This window comes from Ursus arctos, unplaced genomic scaffold (assembly GCF_023065955.2).
Source record: "Ursus arctos isolate Adak ecotype North America unplaced genomic scaffold, UrsArc2.0 scaffold_7, whole genome shotgun sequence".
Lineage (NCBI taxonomy): Eukaryota > Metazoa > Chordata > Mammalia > Carnivora > Ursidae > Ursus > Ursus arctos.
In genome coordinates this window covers 28,072,833-28,090,300 of record NW_026623089.1, presented here as the reverse complement: position 1 = coordinate 28,090,300, position 17,468 = coordinate 28,072,833, and the positions used below count along the sequence as shown (strand labels likewise).

At 49.5% G+C, this 17,468-nt stretch overlaps 1 protein-coding gene across 1 annotated transcript in view; it reads left to right on the top strand.

The window, feature by feature from the left end:
* The window catches only part of CNNM1 (cyclin and CBS domain divalent metal cation transport mediator 1), a 55,127-nt gene that overhangs the window by 26,046 nt on the left and 11,613 nt on the right, over nucleotides 1-17,468 (top strand). The window contains exons 3-7 of the mRNA XM_026493847.2: nucleotides 270-410; nucleotides 2,488-2,657; nucleotides 4,189-4,288; nucleotides 4,695-4,742; nucleotides 15,836-15,999. Coding sequence (XP_026349632.1) covers nucleotides 270-410; nucleotides 2,488-2,657; nucleotides 4,189-4,288; nucleotides 4,695-4,742; nucleotides 15,836-15,999 — 623 coding nt within the window. The remainder of the gene's footprint in view (nucleotides 1-269; nucleotides 411-2,487; nucleotides 2,658-4,188; nucleotides 4,289-4,694; nucleotides 4,743-15,835; nucleotides 16,000-17,468) is intronic.

Here is a 17,468-nt window from a genome sequence, read left to right as displayed (position 1 = left end):
CTGGAACCCCGTCTTGGGGGCGCCAGGCCAGCGTTTCCCCTCCGCCACCCCGCACCACCTAAGTGTAAATAATCCTGGGACCCGGCAGCGGCTCCCACTTTCCGTCCCTTAGTAGCATCCCTCTGCTCGCCGGGAAAGAGAAGTCGTGAGGTCACCTACAGTTGACACAGTGCAGAAATTCACGGGATCCCAAAGGCTCTATCTGTCCCATGAGACTGTGGGAAAACTGATTCTGAGACGGCTGCCGTCGGTGCCCTGTGTCCCTGCAGCCGACAACCGGAAAAAGCAGAGGGTCCCACACCGGGAGAGGAAGCGGCACGACTTCTCCCTGTTCAAGCTTTCCGACTCGGAGATGAGGGTGAAGATCTCCCCGCAGCTTCTGCTGGCCACACACCGCTTCATGGCCACAGGTATGGCTCTGCCCCCCACCCCCCACCACCGCATCTCCTCCCCCAGCAAGGGAAGCAGAATCTGGAAGGTGAAACGCACGCACCAATCACGGTAGTACCTCGCAACCTGATTCCAGTGCGCAGCAGAGAGGGACAACCCCTGTTCCGGGGGAGGGGGTGCCGTAGGTCGAGCCGCAGGAGGCCACATGCTGTCCTGTGCAGCCCCAGGCCTGATCTTCTAGGGCAGAGGTAAGTACAACTCCACTCTGCTTGTCTCTCTTCCACTCAAGAGCTAAAGCAACCATTGCTGCCCTTTTCCCTCCACCCCCTGCCCCCTTGCTTCCTGGCAGGAGCCTGAGGCCGAGCTCCATCCTGTTGGAGCTGGAGTGCCCCCGAGGCGTTGCTGAGGAGGGAAAGGCCCTGTTCCTACCCAGCAAGGAGGCCCGGGGGTCGGGACCCTCCCAGGACCAGATAGGCTGTGAGCTACAAGTTCTTAAAATACAGAAGTCAGTTTTGAATCTTGGAATCTTCAGAAAAAAAAATGAGGATCCAAACACAAACTTCTCCTTCTTTTAAAGAAGGTAGTATTTGTCTTTGAACTTTCTAGTCTTCTCGCTCAGGCCTAATTAAGGTGCTGACTTAGAACAATCACACTCACGACTAAATTCAGTTGTCAGTTAGTCCGACATCTATTTATCAGGTGTGTTATGCGTGCTAGTACTGTTCCAGGGGCTAAAAAATAGAAAATTTTAACTTGGAGCTTCTTGAAAGTAGTTTTCAACCTATTTTCTAGTCCGGAGTACAGATTTCTTTTAACTACTGGCTGCCTGTCACAGAAAACAGCTGTATCTGTTCACAACATGATATAACATATAATAATATCCATTAATATGAAAATGTGATGCAACAAGGCTTCACATTTTTGAGAATGTATCACTTAAGTAATTAACTCTGTATTGACTTGGAATTTTATTTCATTCAACAGATACATGTCATACCAATAAGTCAGATTAAATTCTCTGTATTTCATTTGATTATAGCATTAAAGCCTTTATTGTTCACATGGCTTGCTTATCCATGCTCTTTTTATCATTGCTTTTTTTTTTCTTAAACCACTTTATTGCGGTAAGATTGACATACAAAAAGTGGTACATACGTAACGCATACGACTTGAGGAGTTTGGAGCTAAGTACACACCTGTGAGACTATTCCCACAGTGTCTGCCATAAGCATATTCATCACCTCCAAGAGTTTCCTCCCATCCTCTTTATTTATTATTTTTTTATGTTAACATAAGATTTACCCTCTTAGCAAAATTTTAAGTATACCATACAGTATTGCTAATTACAGGCACTAAGCTATGCAGATCTCTAGGACTTATTCATCCTGCATAATGGAAACTTTGCACCCTTTGACCAATACCTCGCCCATGTGGCCCTCCCACTAGCTTCTACGAGTTTGACTATTTTATTACTTTTGAAAATTTTTTTGAGAGAGAGAACACACACAAGGGTGGGGGAAGGCAGAGGGAGAGGAAGATAGAATCTTAAGTAGGCTCCAGGCCTGGCGTGGAGCCCACCGAGGAGTTCAGTCTCACAACCTTGAGATCACGACCTGAGCCAAAATCAAGAGTCGGATGCACACTGACTGAGCCACCCAGGAGCCCTGAGGTGACTATTTTAGATTCATCATATAAGTGGTATCATACATATTTGTCCTTATGCGTCTAGCTTATATCATTTAGCATAACGTCCTCCGGGTTCATCCATGTTGTTGCAAGTGGCAAAATTGCCTTCTTTTTTAAGTCCACACCCAACTTGAAATAACGTCAAGAAGAAAATTAAAAGTGGCATTTCCAAAATGGTGACCTGTTTTCTCCAGGTTGCCAGCACAGGGACACACATGCCCAGAGGGCATAGGGGCGAAGCTGAGGTGCGCACTTGGGTGGAAGACCCCCCCCCCCCCCCCGAGAGACTCACAAGAGCCCTGCCGGCTCGGTGCCCTGGAGCAGGAATGGAGCTGCCTCCGGACCCATGCCTGGTGTGCCCATCCTGACTCCTCCAGCTGCTGATTCTTCCTGCCTCCCTATCTCCCCTAGAAGTGGAGCCCTTTAAATCCCTGTACCTCTCAGAGAAGATCCTGCTCCGACTCCTGAAGCACCCCAATGTGATCCAGGAGCTGAAGTTTGACGAGAAGAACAAGAAAGCCCCAGAACACTACCTCTACCAGCGCAACCGCCCCGTGGACTACTTCGTGCTGCTTCTGCAGGTGAGCGGGAGAGTTAGAGACCCTCCCAGGGCGGGACGAGGGCATCTCCGGGCTGGATGGACAGGAACGGCTGTGCCTCCTCAGTGCCGGGTTCGAAGGCTCAGCCTGCTACCTCGGGGCAAGGCCAGATGGGATGGGAGTTTGTCCATGACCCACAGGAGGAGCCAGGTGTGACTGGCCCGTGTCCTGAGGGTGGTGGGACCTTGGTGGCAGTCAGCAGTGTTTATGGTGGGGTGGGTGGGGATGCACGTCTCGGGTCTGCCATGCTGACGTCTCACCATACCTGACCCCCACCCACTTCTTGCTCTGGAGGTGCATGGAACACATCCACTCTCTCTGCCACATTTCAGCCTTTGCGGCCTCTCGAATCTTCTCCGCCTTAAGAGGACCGGGAGGGAACAACTGACTGCATGAAAGAGGTGCAGCATCTTCCCAGTGCTCACATAAGTACCGTCGCCTTCTGCCCTAGGTGCCTGGATAGGCCTGTCGCAAATAGCTGTCATGTGCAGTTCCAGCTTGTGACGCGGCTGGCTCCCTGGCCCTGCTCCACCATTAGCCCTGGCACTATTGCCCATCTCTTCTCAACAGAATCTCACGAACCCGAAATATAGTGATTGCCTTCAAATCTTAATGAAGCTCAGTTACCTTAGAAGTAACTCTTTGCTTACAGTCCACCTACAGCCTGTCTGCTCTGACCCTGTAATGGGCCCCACACCCATCCTTCCACATAGCCTCAAAAAATGACCTCCCTTCTCCAAAAACGGAGTCACACTCTTCACTGCTGAAGATCAACAAGAGTCCCGTTACATTCTTTATATAACATAATGAACTCATATAACCTACTGTCTTATGCTTCCTGTAAACTTAACCACTTTCAAGTAAAAGTTGGAGGGAGTGAAAGGTAGTGGCAAGAGTGTAGGTTCAGAAATGGGAAAGATCTGGCTTTAAAATACCAATGTTGCCATTTTCTAACTAACCTTGACCAAGTTATTTAACCTGAGCCTCAAATTGACTCACCTGTAAACTGGGGGTAAAAGCAGTATGGACGTCAGAGGGTGGTGGGACCGAGTGTACATAGCACAGTGTCGGGCCCACAGCTACACGCTACTGCTGGCCATCAGCTGTCGTTATTCCTGCTGATGAATCAAACAAGCTCCCCACAGACTCTGATTTTCTCTCAACCGGACTCAGAGATGGTCTAATCTCAGACCAAACCAGTGGGCCAGTTTACGGGGCCCAGGGCTAGCTGGGGCCAGGATATTCGTCACGGAAGGGCCATCAGAGCATGCAAAGAGAGGTGGTTATTCAGGACTCGATGCCTCTGTATGAACTAAGCAATTAATGTACCGCCAAGGCCTACTGAAGTCGGAGGTGCTCTTCTTGAAACGGATCTGGACGGACTTCACATTTCCCTGTGATAAGAACTCAAGTCCAGCTGTTTGTTATCCAGACAGAAGTGCCTAGGGTTGTAGTCAGTAATAGAACTGGGAGTACTCGAACACGCCCTTAGTACGCTTCCTTCTTTCCCCAGGGTAAAGTGGAAGTGGAGGTTGGGAAGGAAGGCCTTCGCTTCGAGAATGGAGCCTTTACGTACTATGGTGTCCCAGCCGTCATGACCACTGCTTGCTCAGGTATGCCAGTTCCAAGCCAGAGCTCCTTGGGGAAGCAATGGGATATTGTGGAGAAGAGCATCTGCGTTCAAGTCCTGACTCCTCTTAGGGACTCTCTGTACAAGCCATTTAACTTCCTAGACTCTAGTTTCCTCCTCCGTAAAATGGGTGGAAGAGTCCTTTCTGATTCAGAGAGTTTGTTTGTGGAAGTACATGGTAGACTGTAACATTAGCAAGTGTCAGGAGCGGATAGGGGTATTTTTCCCTATGAAAAGACAAGTTTATTTTGCTTTCTACACTTCCATTTGATGGCCTGGTTTTTGCAGGGTTACTTGGTGCTGGGGGTGGGGTGAAGGAGGGAGCATTCCCACAAGAAGGTGTGTGTTGTGAACTGCCTCTGAAACGCGCTGCATCCTTCTGTCCTCAGATAACGACGTGCGGAAGGTTGGAAGCCTGGCCGGATCCTCTGTCTTTCGTATGTATCTCTCAAACCCCTCCCTCATCTGCCCCCATCGTTGTCCGGCCTCAGCCCACTCTGGGGACCTGGACTGAGCACTTTGAGCCTGGGCGGGGGCTAACCCAAATGGTGGCAGCCTCTTTGTAATGCTCTGCCAGGAACACTGCCTCCTGCCAGGTACCCACAGTCCACACGCTTTGCGTTTCTGTGTTTGGAATGTTTTCTGCTGCTTCTCTGCTCACGTGCAAGTGACGAATGACAGGGAGGGAAGTTGCGAGGGGAGGGGCACCATTTAGTGTCACCTGCTGGGGAATGCAGGCAGGTGACTGGGGTGCTCTGGTGGAGGTTCAGCCTTTCCTTCTCTGCTAGGATGTAATTCACCCACTGGCCTTTACTTTACATGACATGGGTATGTCATCACTGTATCGGTAGGAAATGACCGCAAGGTTGTGGGATGTACGTCCCAGGCTGGCGCGGTGTGTCGCTTACCTGCTTCTCTTTCCTCGTCACCACGTCGTAGCTGGTGGAGAGCTGGCTGCCAGCTGGCTGTGCACGCTGATGCGGGGGGCTGCCGCAGGGCTGATGGCTCGTTTGTTCTGCCCCTTCTGCGCTCTGCCTTCTCGCTGTTTCCTGTGGGGAGTTAGCATACTTGCATTTAGAAGGCATGGCATTTATTGGGCTATAAGTGTGATCCAGAAAGAATTATTTCTCTAGATTTCTTTTTGATTCATGGGTCTGAATTTTGCATTGTTTTCAGCTGTTGGTGTTTACAGCGGTGGCTATTTTCATGCCAAATGGGGTGTTTTCTCTCACCATAAAAAAGATTTTATGGAGTGCTTTCTATTGGGATTTATCAGAGGATCACAAAGCTTGATATCACAATCCCTGGCACAGGAAAGGTACCATTTTAATACAAAGAAACTAAAGAATTGACTTGCTCCAAATTACCCAGCAAGTTAATGACTCCCCAGACGCATTCCCATGTCCCGGCTAGTTCACACAGGGCAACGAAATACGGATTTGAGGGGTGCCTGGGTGGCTCAGTATGCTGAGTGTCTGCCTTTGGTTCAGGTCATGATCTCAGGGTCCTGGGATCGAGCCCAAAAAAGAAGAAAAAAAAAAAGAAATACGGATTTGAGACCCATCATGTTCCAGAAAGCAATTTCCATGTGGAAATACAATTTACAGTGTAATTCATATCCTGGCCGAGCAGAAGGCTGAAATGAAGCTGAGGTACCTGCCCGCACCCAAGGCGTGGCCCAGTGTGAGCTGAAGACCTAGAAAAGTAAAGCCCTGGTACATTATTACACTTACATAGGCCCACAAATCTCAAGCAAGGTTGATGAAGGAAGCATCATCATCTTAGAACAAGAACTCTGGATGGGGAAGGGATGGGCTACAGGAGCAGGGAAATCTTGGGTCTCCAAAGGAGATTTCCATCCATCACATTAGGGATTGTTCCGTAGAGTAATTCCTAGGATTCTGAATGTTACCTAGACATGGGGCCCTATTCTGGCTCTTTCAGAAGACCAAAAAATGGGCAAACAAAGAGCTACGTGAGGCTCCCCAGCCCACCTAATATGGATGACCTTTTTTCTTTAAAAAGAAAATTATTTTAAAAGCCATGGGAAGCTGTTACCTGGTTTCCTCCCTTCCTTTCTTCCTGTCTCTAATTCTTTCTACCCATTTCTCCTTCCATTTTATCAGTGAGACAGGAGTAAACTTGCAACACTGATCTCTCCTTCAAAACTGGTAACTAAAAAGGAGCATTAAATTCTTCCCCTCCCCTCACTTCTGAGTACCTTTATAAATCTTCAGAAGGAGAAAGAAATCGAATTAGCCAGTAGGGGCGCAGAGACGTTTCCCATCATCCCCCGCAAGCACTCCCCACTTAGTGGGGTACACTGTGGCATATCCACCAAGGCTGCCACAACCCCCACTTGTGCCGGATGCACCCCCAGCCCAGGGTCCAGCCTCCCAGCATCACTCACCGGCAATGAACCTCAGCCTACAGTCAAAGGAGAGTGTAAGGCAGTGAATTCTTATAGGGTCTGGGTCTAGTAAACTACCCCTGTCCTCAAAGCCAGCCTGTACCTTTATTAGCCTTTGAGGGAGATAAATGGGATGACAGGTTCGCCAGAACCCTGGCCTTGGACCTAGCCTCAAAGTCGAAGTTGAGGTTATGAGTAAGTCACCCTGGTTTTCCTGTGCAGGATAAAGGGAACACAGCCAACACAGTCCCCTGTCTCTCGGATCTACTGCCAGGGAACCCAGGCAGATCACGGTGAGCCTGGGACTCTGAAGGAACCAGGCTTGAGCTCAGGGTAGAAGGAACGGATGCCCACAGGGCAATGCAGGCAGGGAGAGGCTGTCCTCCTACCTTTTGGTGGGGTGTATGTTTCACTTGCAGCCCAGGAAGCTCTAGGATGCTTCTTGAGACTGGGGGGTTTCTTATCCCGGTATGTCTCACATTAGGGGCCCATTCCAATATTCTTTGACATCTGGTGTCAGACCAAATGATTATCAATCAGGGAGGTATAAAGCTCCCCGACTCCCCTGCGTGTATGGGTAATTTCAGGACAATCACTCAGTGCAGCAGAGAAGACTACGGAAGTTGCCGATTTCAGTGTGCTGTCACTTGCAGCCTGACTTTATTTAGTCCCCAAGGAAGGGTCTCTCCGAACAATTAGATAAGAGAGGGGAACACAGATTCCCAGCAGAAACACCCCTTGATCCAGCAATGCACAGTTCGTCCCCAGCTCCTCGGAGTCTGAGGCAGGGTTCGGCTTCCTCCGGCTGCCCCTGGCAGGAGCATGCTCTCTGCTTTTAGCTGCGGTGCAGGCGGGCAGATCCCTGAGGCGGTGGGGAGAGCCCGGGGGGGGGGGGGGGGGGGGAGGCAATGCTGGACTCCCAGCATCTATGCGGGCTCAGAGAGAATGCTGTAGACACACGTCCCCCCACCCCCACCCCCACCCCCTAGGGACCCTGCCTGTTCTTGTCATCGGCAGGTCGAATCCCCACTAAGATTACTGCACATCTTTTCAGAAGACTTTCAGCCAAGTCTATTTTATGTTCCTGTTTCTGGAGAGTGACTTTGTGAGAGAAATTTGCAATTTCCCTGTTTTCAGAGGCAAGATTCCCTTTTGCAGAGAAATGTGACATTGTGAAGATTCAAGAACAGACTGACTCACACACTTTGCTCTTTGTCTTTCTCCTTTTCTGTTTATCTTCCCTTTCGCAACTCACAAATCCTTGGCCCTTGACTCTTTAGTGCCCGTCTCTGTGTCTCGTACCTTCGCCTTCAGCAGAGGGGACTCTCTGGCAGGCTCCCCAGGTAAACATGCGTGGGTGTCTCGGTCTCCATAGATTCAGTGGGGTGTGCAAGAGGCCATCGGTCTCTGTCAGGGTCCCGCAGAGAACTCGTCTCTCCCGGTGGGCACTGCCAGGTCTAAGGCTCATCACACAGATAACGTGGCACAAACGGCCCAGGCATTGCTGAGTCGTGGTGTCACTTGTGAATTTAGCTCCCAGGGATGTCTCTGTGCAGGTACAGGGAGAAATGAGGGGGCGAGGGATGGTGGGAGTTCTTCCTCATCATTTGTCTCACTGCAGAATAGAGGGATGAGGAGTGCATCAGGAGAGGAGTAGAAGGAAACAGCAGAGTACCATTCCTTACTGCTACCTGTTTTCCCTCCACCATTCATTCTGTGTGGCCTCTGCCTTTAGCTGACCGCTAACCCATCCTCATCTTCCCCGTAACGTTACTCTCTCTGGCCTTACTCATACAAAGAATATGTGTGAAAATTTCAAAACAACTTTTCATTAGGTTTAACCTCTGTTGTTAATTAAATAAAAGTTGCTGGGTTTCTTTTTAACTGGGTCAGCCAGCTCCCTCCTAGAACTACCCAGTAACTCAAGGGTGGAGGAGAATGTAATAAATCTAAATAATAAATGAAGTGTTTATATTGTTTTCTTGTCTAGAGGCTGCTCTCTTAGGCTCATGAAACAAGTAATGACCAAACCAAGAATCTATCTGTTAAATTGCCCTGAAGTTAGAATGTGAAAACACGGTCCAGTTCCCTGCAACCCCCCATCTGTCTCCCTATCCCAGTGCCACAGTAGGATTCTGAGGCCCCACCATAACCTCAGCCAGCAGGAATCCACTTATGTTTTGCTCTCTGTACAGTAGACCCTCAACTTTCAAAAATGCTATGTCCTGAGACCTCAAAACCCCAAGTTTGCCGCTTCAGAAGTATTTATGTTGACTCCTGCTTTCCAAATCTCATTTTCCCCATCTAAAACCATCTGGTTCCCATGTTTATCTGTACAAGTTAATCACCTTCTCAAATTTCACCAAAGTTCTCTCTCCCATTTAATGATTTTCCACCAAGAAATAACGTTTTTCTCGCTTTGTGAGAGCTCATGCCTTCGTGATGATTCCAGACCAGTGCAGTCGATGCGGGATGCCAAGCGGGTGCCTTTTACCAGCTAACTGGTCTACTCCTGCCTGCCAGCAAAATGAGACATGACCACATCATGGACTTCAAGACCCTTCACACGCAGGGAGGCTTGACGAATGAAGAGTATGCTATGAAGTTTCAGCCGCAAGGGAAGGCTTACATTTTTAAAAGATACTCAACCGAAAGGATCAAAGCAGGGGTATAGTTCCTTTTAAATTACCCTCAGTTAACCAGGCAAGCCAGTTCCTTGTAACTTTCCAGTTAAAGGAAGGTTAATTCTAGCTCATTGATATTTATTATGAAAAACTTGATGGTAACCCAGTGTCAGACCAAGATGAAGGCGACTTGTTTCTGCTGTGTGACACCCCCACCCCCCAGGAGGTGCTGCGACTTCTGACCCAACCCTGGTGGGTGGCAGCTGTCCTGCGAGCTCTTTTACCTTCCTCTCATTTTCCATGACTGGCTGTTCAACCCAACAAGAAATAGGTAAGCCGCAAAGCTGAGAGCAAGGCCAGCTTCTCCCCACCCTTGGCTTACCTCTGCAGAGTGGAGCAGTGATGAACACAGCAAGAAAAAAGAAAAGGCGTGGGTGCCCTGCTTCTCCTTGGACTCTCTCCTCCCCACCTCCTTTCGTCTGGTCTCCTTTTGTCTGGCCCCATACTTGATTTATGATCCAAATACAATTATTTGCAGATATTATGTCTCGCCCCCATCTTACACAGAGGGAAGAGAAATCCTGGAAATTAATAGGGCCTTCAAGTTTAAAAAGAACTCAGTCATTTTATTTGATTCCCACAACCACCTCAGGAGATGGGAAGGAGTTATCCGTGGAAAACAATAGTAAGGAAACAGGCTCTGAAAACATTGAGCCATCCATCAGTATCACAGGTGTAGTGAGAAGGGAGAAGGATGAGGATTGGAATCCAGATCTCTCTTTTTTTAAGGTCACATTTATTTACTTTTCGAATTTTTCCAATTCTTCTTTATTTTTAACAAAAAGTTTCCAGTTGAGGTGAATAAGTCACAGGAACAAAAAGCAGAGCACAAGGAATACTCAGTGATACTGTGACAGCGATGTAATGGACAGATGGGAGCTACACCTGTGAGCACAGCACCATGTGTAGACTTGTCAAATCACTAAGTTGTACACCTGAAACCAGTGGGACCCTGTGTGTCAACTGTACTCAAAATAAAAAAAGGTTTCTGGTTTTATTGAGACATAATTGACATATAACACCGTGTAAGTTTAAGATGTATGTGATAATTTGATACATATATATTGTATACATGGCAAAATTCTTTTTTTGTTTTAAATTCCAGTATGGCTAACATACAGTGTTATATTAGTTTCAGGTGTACAGTGTAGTGACCTGTGGCATTTTAGAAACAAAACAAATGAGCAAAGGAAAAAGAAAGAGACAAACCAAGAAACACACTCAAACTGATGGTTCCCAGAGGCGAGGGGATGGGAGATGAGTAAAATGGGTGATGGGGATTAAGGACTGCACCTGTCTTGATGAGCGCTGGGTGATGTATGGAATCTGAGCCTCTTAGGTCCTACTTCTATTGTCCTGGACTTGGCTACCCCTCTGAACACGGGCATTTTGTGCCCCCTAGAGGACTGTGACTTATTAGCATTTTGAAAGCAGTCATGCTAATGAGTTATGGTGCTCACAATGGATTGAGGCCAGCGGTCCCTGCACCAAATATTGCCACCATTATCCAGAGGCAGTTTCCTTCTATTTGAGCTTTAGTTCGAAATAAGGAGAGCGGAGTGGTTTTGTGCATTGCTTCCAGAGCATGATGTAATTAGCCAGCTTTGCAGGTGCTTTCGTTTAAAAAGTAGACTTCTGATCAACCCACTGAGAGTACACAGCTCCAGTTATCATTCCCTCCCCCCGGCGTCATTCCTTTTTTCTTTTCCCAGTGGAGATGATTTCGAGTTCCCCATGACAATCCTTCCCAATCCACAAAAGCACAGAGGCAGGAGAGAGGTCAGGAGCAGGGATTCTTTTTCAGTGTTCAGTTGACATCTGCAACGTGCTTTGAGATGGATGGGGACCGTTTCTTCCCAGAATATACAGGGAGTCTCTAAAAATAATCCTTTTACTTTGTGAAATTTGGTAAGCGGCAATATTCCTTTGGGTTGGCTTTTGTGTCGTAAACATTTGGGAACCATTAAAGCCCCATGTAATGTGAACGAGTTCATCTGGGCTCCTAACTTGGGCTGATTTGCGGAGTTTACATTGTAGCTTTGACAGAGAGCTTTTGGCATTTGGTTGTCTGATGTTGACTGTTACCCCAGAATGATGAATTTTAATAATCCTACTTTGTGCTCTTATAGGCCTATGTAATTAAACTCCCGCATCCAGTTTGGAGAACAGAGATGGCCCATGGCACAGTGACCATGACCCAGAGGACTGTTCCCCCTTGTCCCTCACTGATGCTCCAAAAGATAGAGGCCGGCAGCCGCTGAACCCTATTTCCCCCTCAAATCCCCAGACCGGAACGGGAAGCGGGGCCTTCTTCTGTATCACGGGTTCTGCTCTAGGTACAGGTGTCATGAGTGAGGCAGGCATCCCAGAGCTGTGTACAGGTTCATAGGGCCACGCCTATCGGTGCAGAGGCGATTCCATTCAGCCTCAGTTAGAGTGTAAAATCCTCTTCCACCCCCTCTCCCACCCTAATTTTACCCCAGCGTCTTCTCCACCCAACCCCAGTAACTCCAACTTGCCCTCTAGGACAGATATCCCTTGCAGGCTGACCACACAGAGACAGCAGGAATGGGGTCTATCATGCTTCTCCCCAGCACTTGCGAGTCCAGAGCAGAAAACCCTGCTCCCCACCACCCAGTCTCCAGGGCCAGCTTGAGGATGTGATGTAAGCAAGAGCGGACAAGGGATAAGTTGGCTGCTTGGCCTACCCCCTGGTGAGGGATTCTGTGGTCAGTTTGGTCGCTGTTTGGTCTGTCCCCTCTTAGACCTCTTCCACTATAGCTCTTTTCCTCTTCACTTCACTCCCCCAGCCTGGGCCTCTGCTCTTAGGAAATGCCAAGGGGAATTATACAACTTGAACTAGTTTGCCATGCTGCTGGGACACTCGTCTGTTACTGATTTCTTCTCTTTTTTTTATTAAAAGCATTTCCATTTCCCTTGCTCAGAAACCTCCGAGTGTATGCGCACAATTACCAAAATGCCGAGTCATCAGCGTCCTACCTATTGAGGAATGTCAGGCTCTGGGACGCGAAAACACTGATCTTGCACAACACTCAGATGAGCTGGGACTTTCTTTGTCATGAAGTTTTTTTCCTTTTAAAAATTGCTTTTATAGGCCCGACCTTTGTAAGACAGTTGTATCTTTTGGCGTTGGGAAGCCTTTGGGATTTTGAATAAACCTTCAATAGCCTTGTTCTTACTTTAAAAAACAAAATGCCACATGCTTCTCCTCCTAGCACCACAGTGATGTCGCTCGCATCTGACACGTGGTCCCGTGAGTGACAGCAGAGTGGCATGCCTGTGCGGGATGCTGGCGAGGATGAGAGCTCTGGGGGGAACAGGGGGTGTTTGTGGCCTCTGTTTCCAACAGACCGTGGAATTGATGGAGGCAGAGCCTTCTATGGATGGAAGTGGTCTAGCAGATACGAGAGGCCTGTCTCCCCGCCACCCTCCTGGAATGCGCCTGGAACTGTGATATAAGGGGTGACGAGGTGCAACAGCACACGTGGGGTGTGTGCAGCACGTGTCCCACCAGGCAAGGTGGAGGGTGCCCAGGGAGAGGTGGTCATTTCTCAGGACCTGCTCACACTCTCTCCACTTGTTCTAAACCGAGTTGAGGGTAAGACCCGCCAGGTCAGGGTGTGGTGTTCCAGACGCCACACACACGACAAAGAAGTCACCCTCCTGCAGGGCTGCCTGCCCCCCTTTTCCGCAGCAATTACCCCGAGGAAGCGCCATTGACTTACTGAGCAGCCACCGGCCCGGAAGACCAAGAGGGTCCAGCCGAGCTGGAGCGCATCAGCTCGTTTTCAAGGGACCAGAGCCAGAAATGAAATGCACGTTCTTCTGCCCAGTACTGCTGCCATTTACAGTCACCTCGGTGCTTCACTCTGTTCTCCGTGGCACCATCACTGGCCTCAGGCCTTGGTCACTGTGGAAGAGGGTCTGTCCCTCCATCACCCAGTGGATAAGTAGGGCCCTAGAGACCTGACTCCAGGATCCCCAGTTTCATACGCTTTTAGTTAACAAAGTCCTGGTGTTCCCTGTGGCCTCCTCCTCAAGTTACTGGGCCAAAGCCCGAGGCCTCTTGGTGCCATTGGCTCTCATTGCACATTCTCTGACTCTCTCCAGCGTCGGTGTTGGAGTGCCCTTCTATCTGCCCCTAGCTTCTTGGAGAAGTCAGCTTCCCCAGGATGACTGTAAGCTGCAAAGGAAAGGCTTTCCAATCCAGGGTGATTTGAGAGCTCTGAAATCTTTTTTTTTTTACAAAATTTAGATTCTACCTTAAAACTCTTTAAGGGACCTTAGGTGTCGATTCATTCGTTCTGTACATTTTTATTGAGCACTGTTCTAGGCCAGGCCCAGTGCTAGGTACTGAGTGGACCACAATGACCAGAAAAGACAAGATCTCTGCCCTCATGGAATTTAGCGTTGAATTGAGTAGATGTCACAAGTACAAACACATAATGAATTAAAACTTGTGAGAAGTACTTTGAAGGAATGAACAAGGGAAAGTGATAGAAGAAAACAGGGAAAGCGCCAAAGTCTTCAGAGAATGTGGCTTTCAGCTGAGACCTGATGACTGAGACTCAAGAGAGGGGGAGGTCAGGGAGGTAGGGAAAGGTGGGCAGGAGAAGTGGCATCTTCTGAGATAGTGGGGGGACACTTTGCATGATGGAGGGCAGCAGAGCAAGCAGGGAGGGGAAGAGAGTCCCCAAGATGAGACCAGACAGGAAAGCAGGAGTCAGGTCATGGGGGGCTTTCAGGGACAAAGCAAGGAGGTTAGGGGTCCAGGTAATTGGGACTTGAGTGGGGAACAGAGATGGGGGCCGACCAGCTTATGTCAGAAGTGGAGGTGAGAGGGCCTGGTGTGGGGTTCGGGGAGTGGCAGGAGTCGGGGGTGCCCCCAGGTTTCCGGCGTAAACAATGGAGTATATGTGAGGGGTACTTACTGAGAAGGGGACACTGGAAATAGAATCCTTAATTCTATTATCCTATCATGGCAGGGATTGTTATGGTTCTAATGCGAAAAATGATTCAGCTGTTGTTATTTTACCCTTTCCACTACCTGGTTTGCCAGACAAGAGTAACGGCTTGCAGCTAAACAGACCATCAACCCTCAAGGACTCTCTCCAAATAGATGCTAATCAATTATCTTGACTGATGGCACCATTATCTCAGGAGACAGGATTGAATTCCCGAGGTTCTACCCTGAAAGCACAAGGAGTGGGATCTCTGAGGAACCAGACTCTGCATCCGAGCCCCTGACCTAAGTCTGTGTTACCAGAGGCTGACAGCACACCCCCTTCCCCTTCGGGGAAAGAAATGCAGCGTGGCATAAGTTGGGAAGCAGAGGGGTGAAAGGGGCTTGACAGTCTCTCCCTCAGGTTTATTCTGTGGTTGAGATTATGCTAGGGTCACTTTAAGAACCTCTCTTCTGTTGATTCAGGGAAGGTAGTTCACATAATCCATTTTGAAACCAAGTGACCAGTGGTCTTAATTGAACTCTCCCTAGAAGTAGTTCTTGAAAATGGGAAAACAAACAAACAAACAAACCCTGACTCTGAACATTTAGGATTCCTGTGGGTTATCCCAGTATCCTCCTCCCCACTTCGGCCTAGATGGAGTCCTGCCCTAGGCCCACACCTCGGAGGACCTCACTTTGGCCCTCCTCAGTCCTAGCCCTTTCTGTGGGGTGAGGAGTTCACAGGGCCAGACCCTGTGTTCTGCCTTCTGGACCACATTTCAGGTATGGGAATCCTGGAATTCCTCCCCTAAACAGCCCTGGGGGAAGGGAACTGGGAAGCCCTAGGGCAGGGGCTGTTTTTCCCCATACAGCCCTGTTTTATGTTTTCCGCTTTAGCAGAAATTCTAAGGAGGTGGACCTTGCCTTCCAGGTTATGACAGTATAATTGTCAAGGACAAGGATAGAACATATTTTAACAGTTTATTAATGTGATTCAAATAGGCACCCATATAGTTTGTGGGCCTCTGCTTGTCCAGTGTTAGGGTAGGCCTGAGTTATCCCCACTCACGTGCCTCAGCACGGCCAGGATTGGTCATAGGTGAGGTCAAACCTGAGGGGTTCGCCTTCCTGAAATAAGGCCCGTGAATGGAGTTTAGATCCTGGGAGAGGATCTCTCGCTCTGGACTCACAGCACGGTCCTCAACCCCTGCCCTGAGCTCAAAGACCAGGACTGAGAGAGGCTGTGGCCGCCTCTGCCCAGCTGCTCCCTGGTAGAGCTTGTGGGGAGCAGGAGGAACCCCCGTGATGGGAAGGGTGCTGCCCGTTCTACCACCGGGTGTTACCATTGCCCAGAAGGCCTGCGGGCCCTCAGTAAATACCCCCTCCCCGTCTCTCTTTCCCTCCCCTTCTCCTTTCTCCCCACCCACCTTGCCTTGCCTTCTCTCCATCCCTCTCCCCCACCATCTGCAGTAAACCGGTCCCCTTCTCGCTGCAGCGGGTTGAACCGCTCCGAGTCTCCAAACCGCGAGCGGAGTGACTTCGGCGGGAGCAACACGCAGCTGTGCGGCAGCGGCAACAACCTCTACACCCCTGACTACTCGGTGCACATCCTCAGCGATGTGCAGTTTGTGAAGGTAACCCCCCCCCCCCGAGGGCCGTCCCCTCGCCAGCCAGCCAGCCCCGGGGGCAGCGGGCAGGGTGCGCATCCCAGTGCCTGCTGGCTGCTCCTTGTTCCCTGGCTTTGTAAGGGCCCTGTTTTCAGTTACCTTGATGACTGTTCATCACCTGTCATTCATTTAAGATCTCCCGATGCCCATGTCTTGTGTGGGGAAACTGAGGCACAGAGCAACAGAGAATTCGCTTGCCTGAGACAGGTTGTCAGCAGAACTCTTTCCTTTTCCTCCCCTGCCACTGACGCCAGGTTGCTTTGGTGTTTTCAAGATAAACTTGCGGGTGATTAATAAAGCAAGTGTTCAGACGAAGCCATGCTATGCTTTTACGCATGACGGTCTATTTTTACATCTTACCATTTCAAGTCTGCAATGCAGTTGGGCATGTGTGTTAACGGTTAACCCTTTGCGTGACCGTCCCACCCTTGCGCCGTCGCTGAGCTGTGTGGCGGTCCGGGGAGCGTCACTTTGCACAGGCGGGAGAGAGAAATAGCGACGCTCATTGCTTGTAGTTGCAGAGGAGGGGAGCTGTTTCTTCATACTCCTCGGAGGGGTTGGGATTGCACAGAAACCTAGGATTTCCCCCTTTCTCTTGCTTTGATCGGTTTTATTTTATTTGCTTTGTTGGCTAGCATTCTGCAAACCGCTACTTGCTTGGGCAGGAGATCAGGAGTGAGCCCCTATTTCTCCAAGTCCAACAAAACGCCCAGTGAGTTCACTTGGCAAATCGCAGGCTGGATTATGAGAGATGTATTAATCACACAGGTGGGAGGAGAACACGAGCTCTGATCATTTGAGAGCAGTGTGCGCTGGCTGGTTTTCTGTGTTCTAGAACCTTGCACACACCCTGAGCTGACACTGTAAGGGTGGAAGGTTACCAGAGGCAGGGGCTGAGCCTGGACGGCGGGGTGGGGTACCTGTTTGTGCGGTACTCCGTGCAGGTGCTTTAAGGCCCCTTTGTCTGATTGATCCACTCAGTCTTACCACCACTCTGTGAGGTAGCTACTGCCGCCATTCCCGTTTAGAGACGAAGACATTGGAGCTTGACAATTTAAGGCCCCAGGGCTGGTGAGTGGCAGAGCCAAGCTTCAGAGTTGGGTCTGTCTGTCTCCAGAGTCCAAGCCCTCAAATCCCTGGGCTTTAGGGAGAGTTATGTGAAATCAGAGCTGAAGGACCCCAGGGAGAAGTGACTTTGGGAACTAACCCAGCAATACTCACGGGTCTATAGGACTGGAGACACTTAACAAATCCTATATGACAATGATGTTAAGCCTCAGAAAACTGAAGCCCATGATTCCCCTCCCTGCTTCCAGCTCCGAGGCCCTCTCATTGCAGACCTTCCTCAGAAGTGGAGGTAGGAAAAGTGGGAGCAGAGAAACTCTGCTCTGCCCGCTCTTACTGGTTTGTAGTACTCGTCACATGGTTTGTGGAAA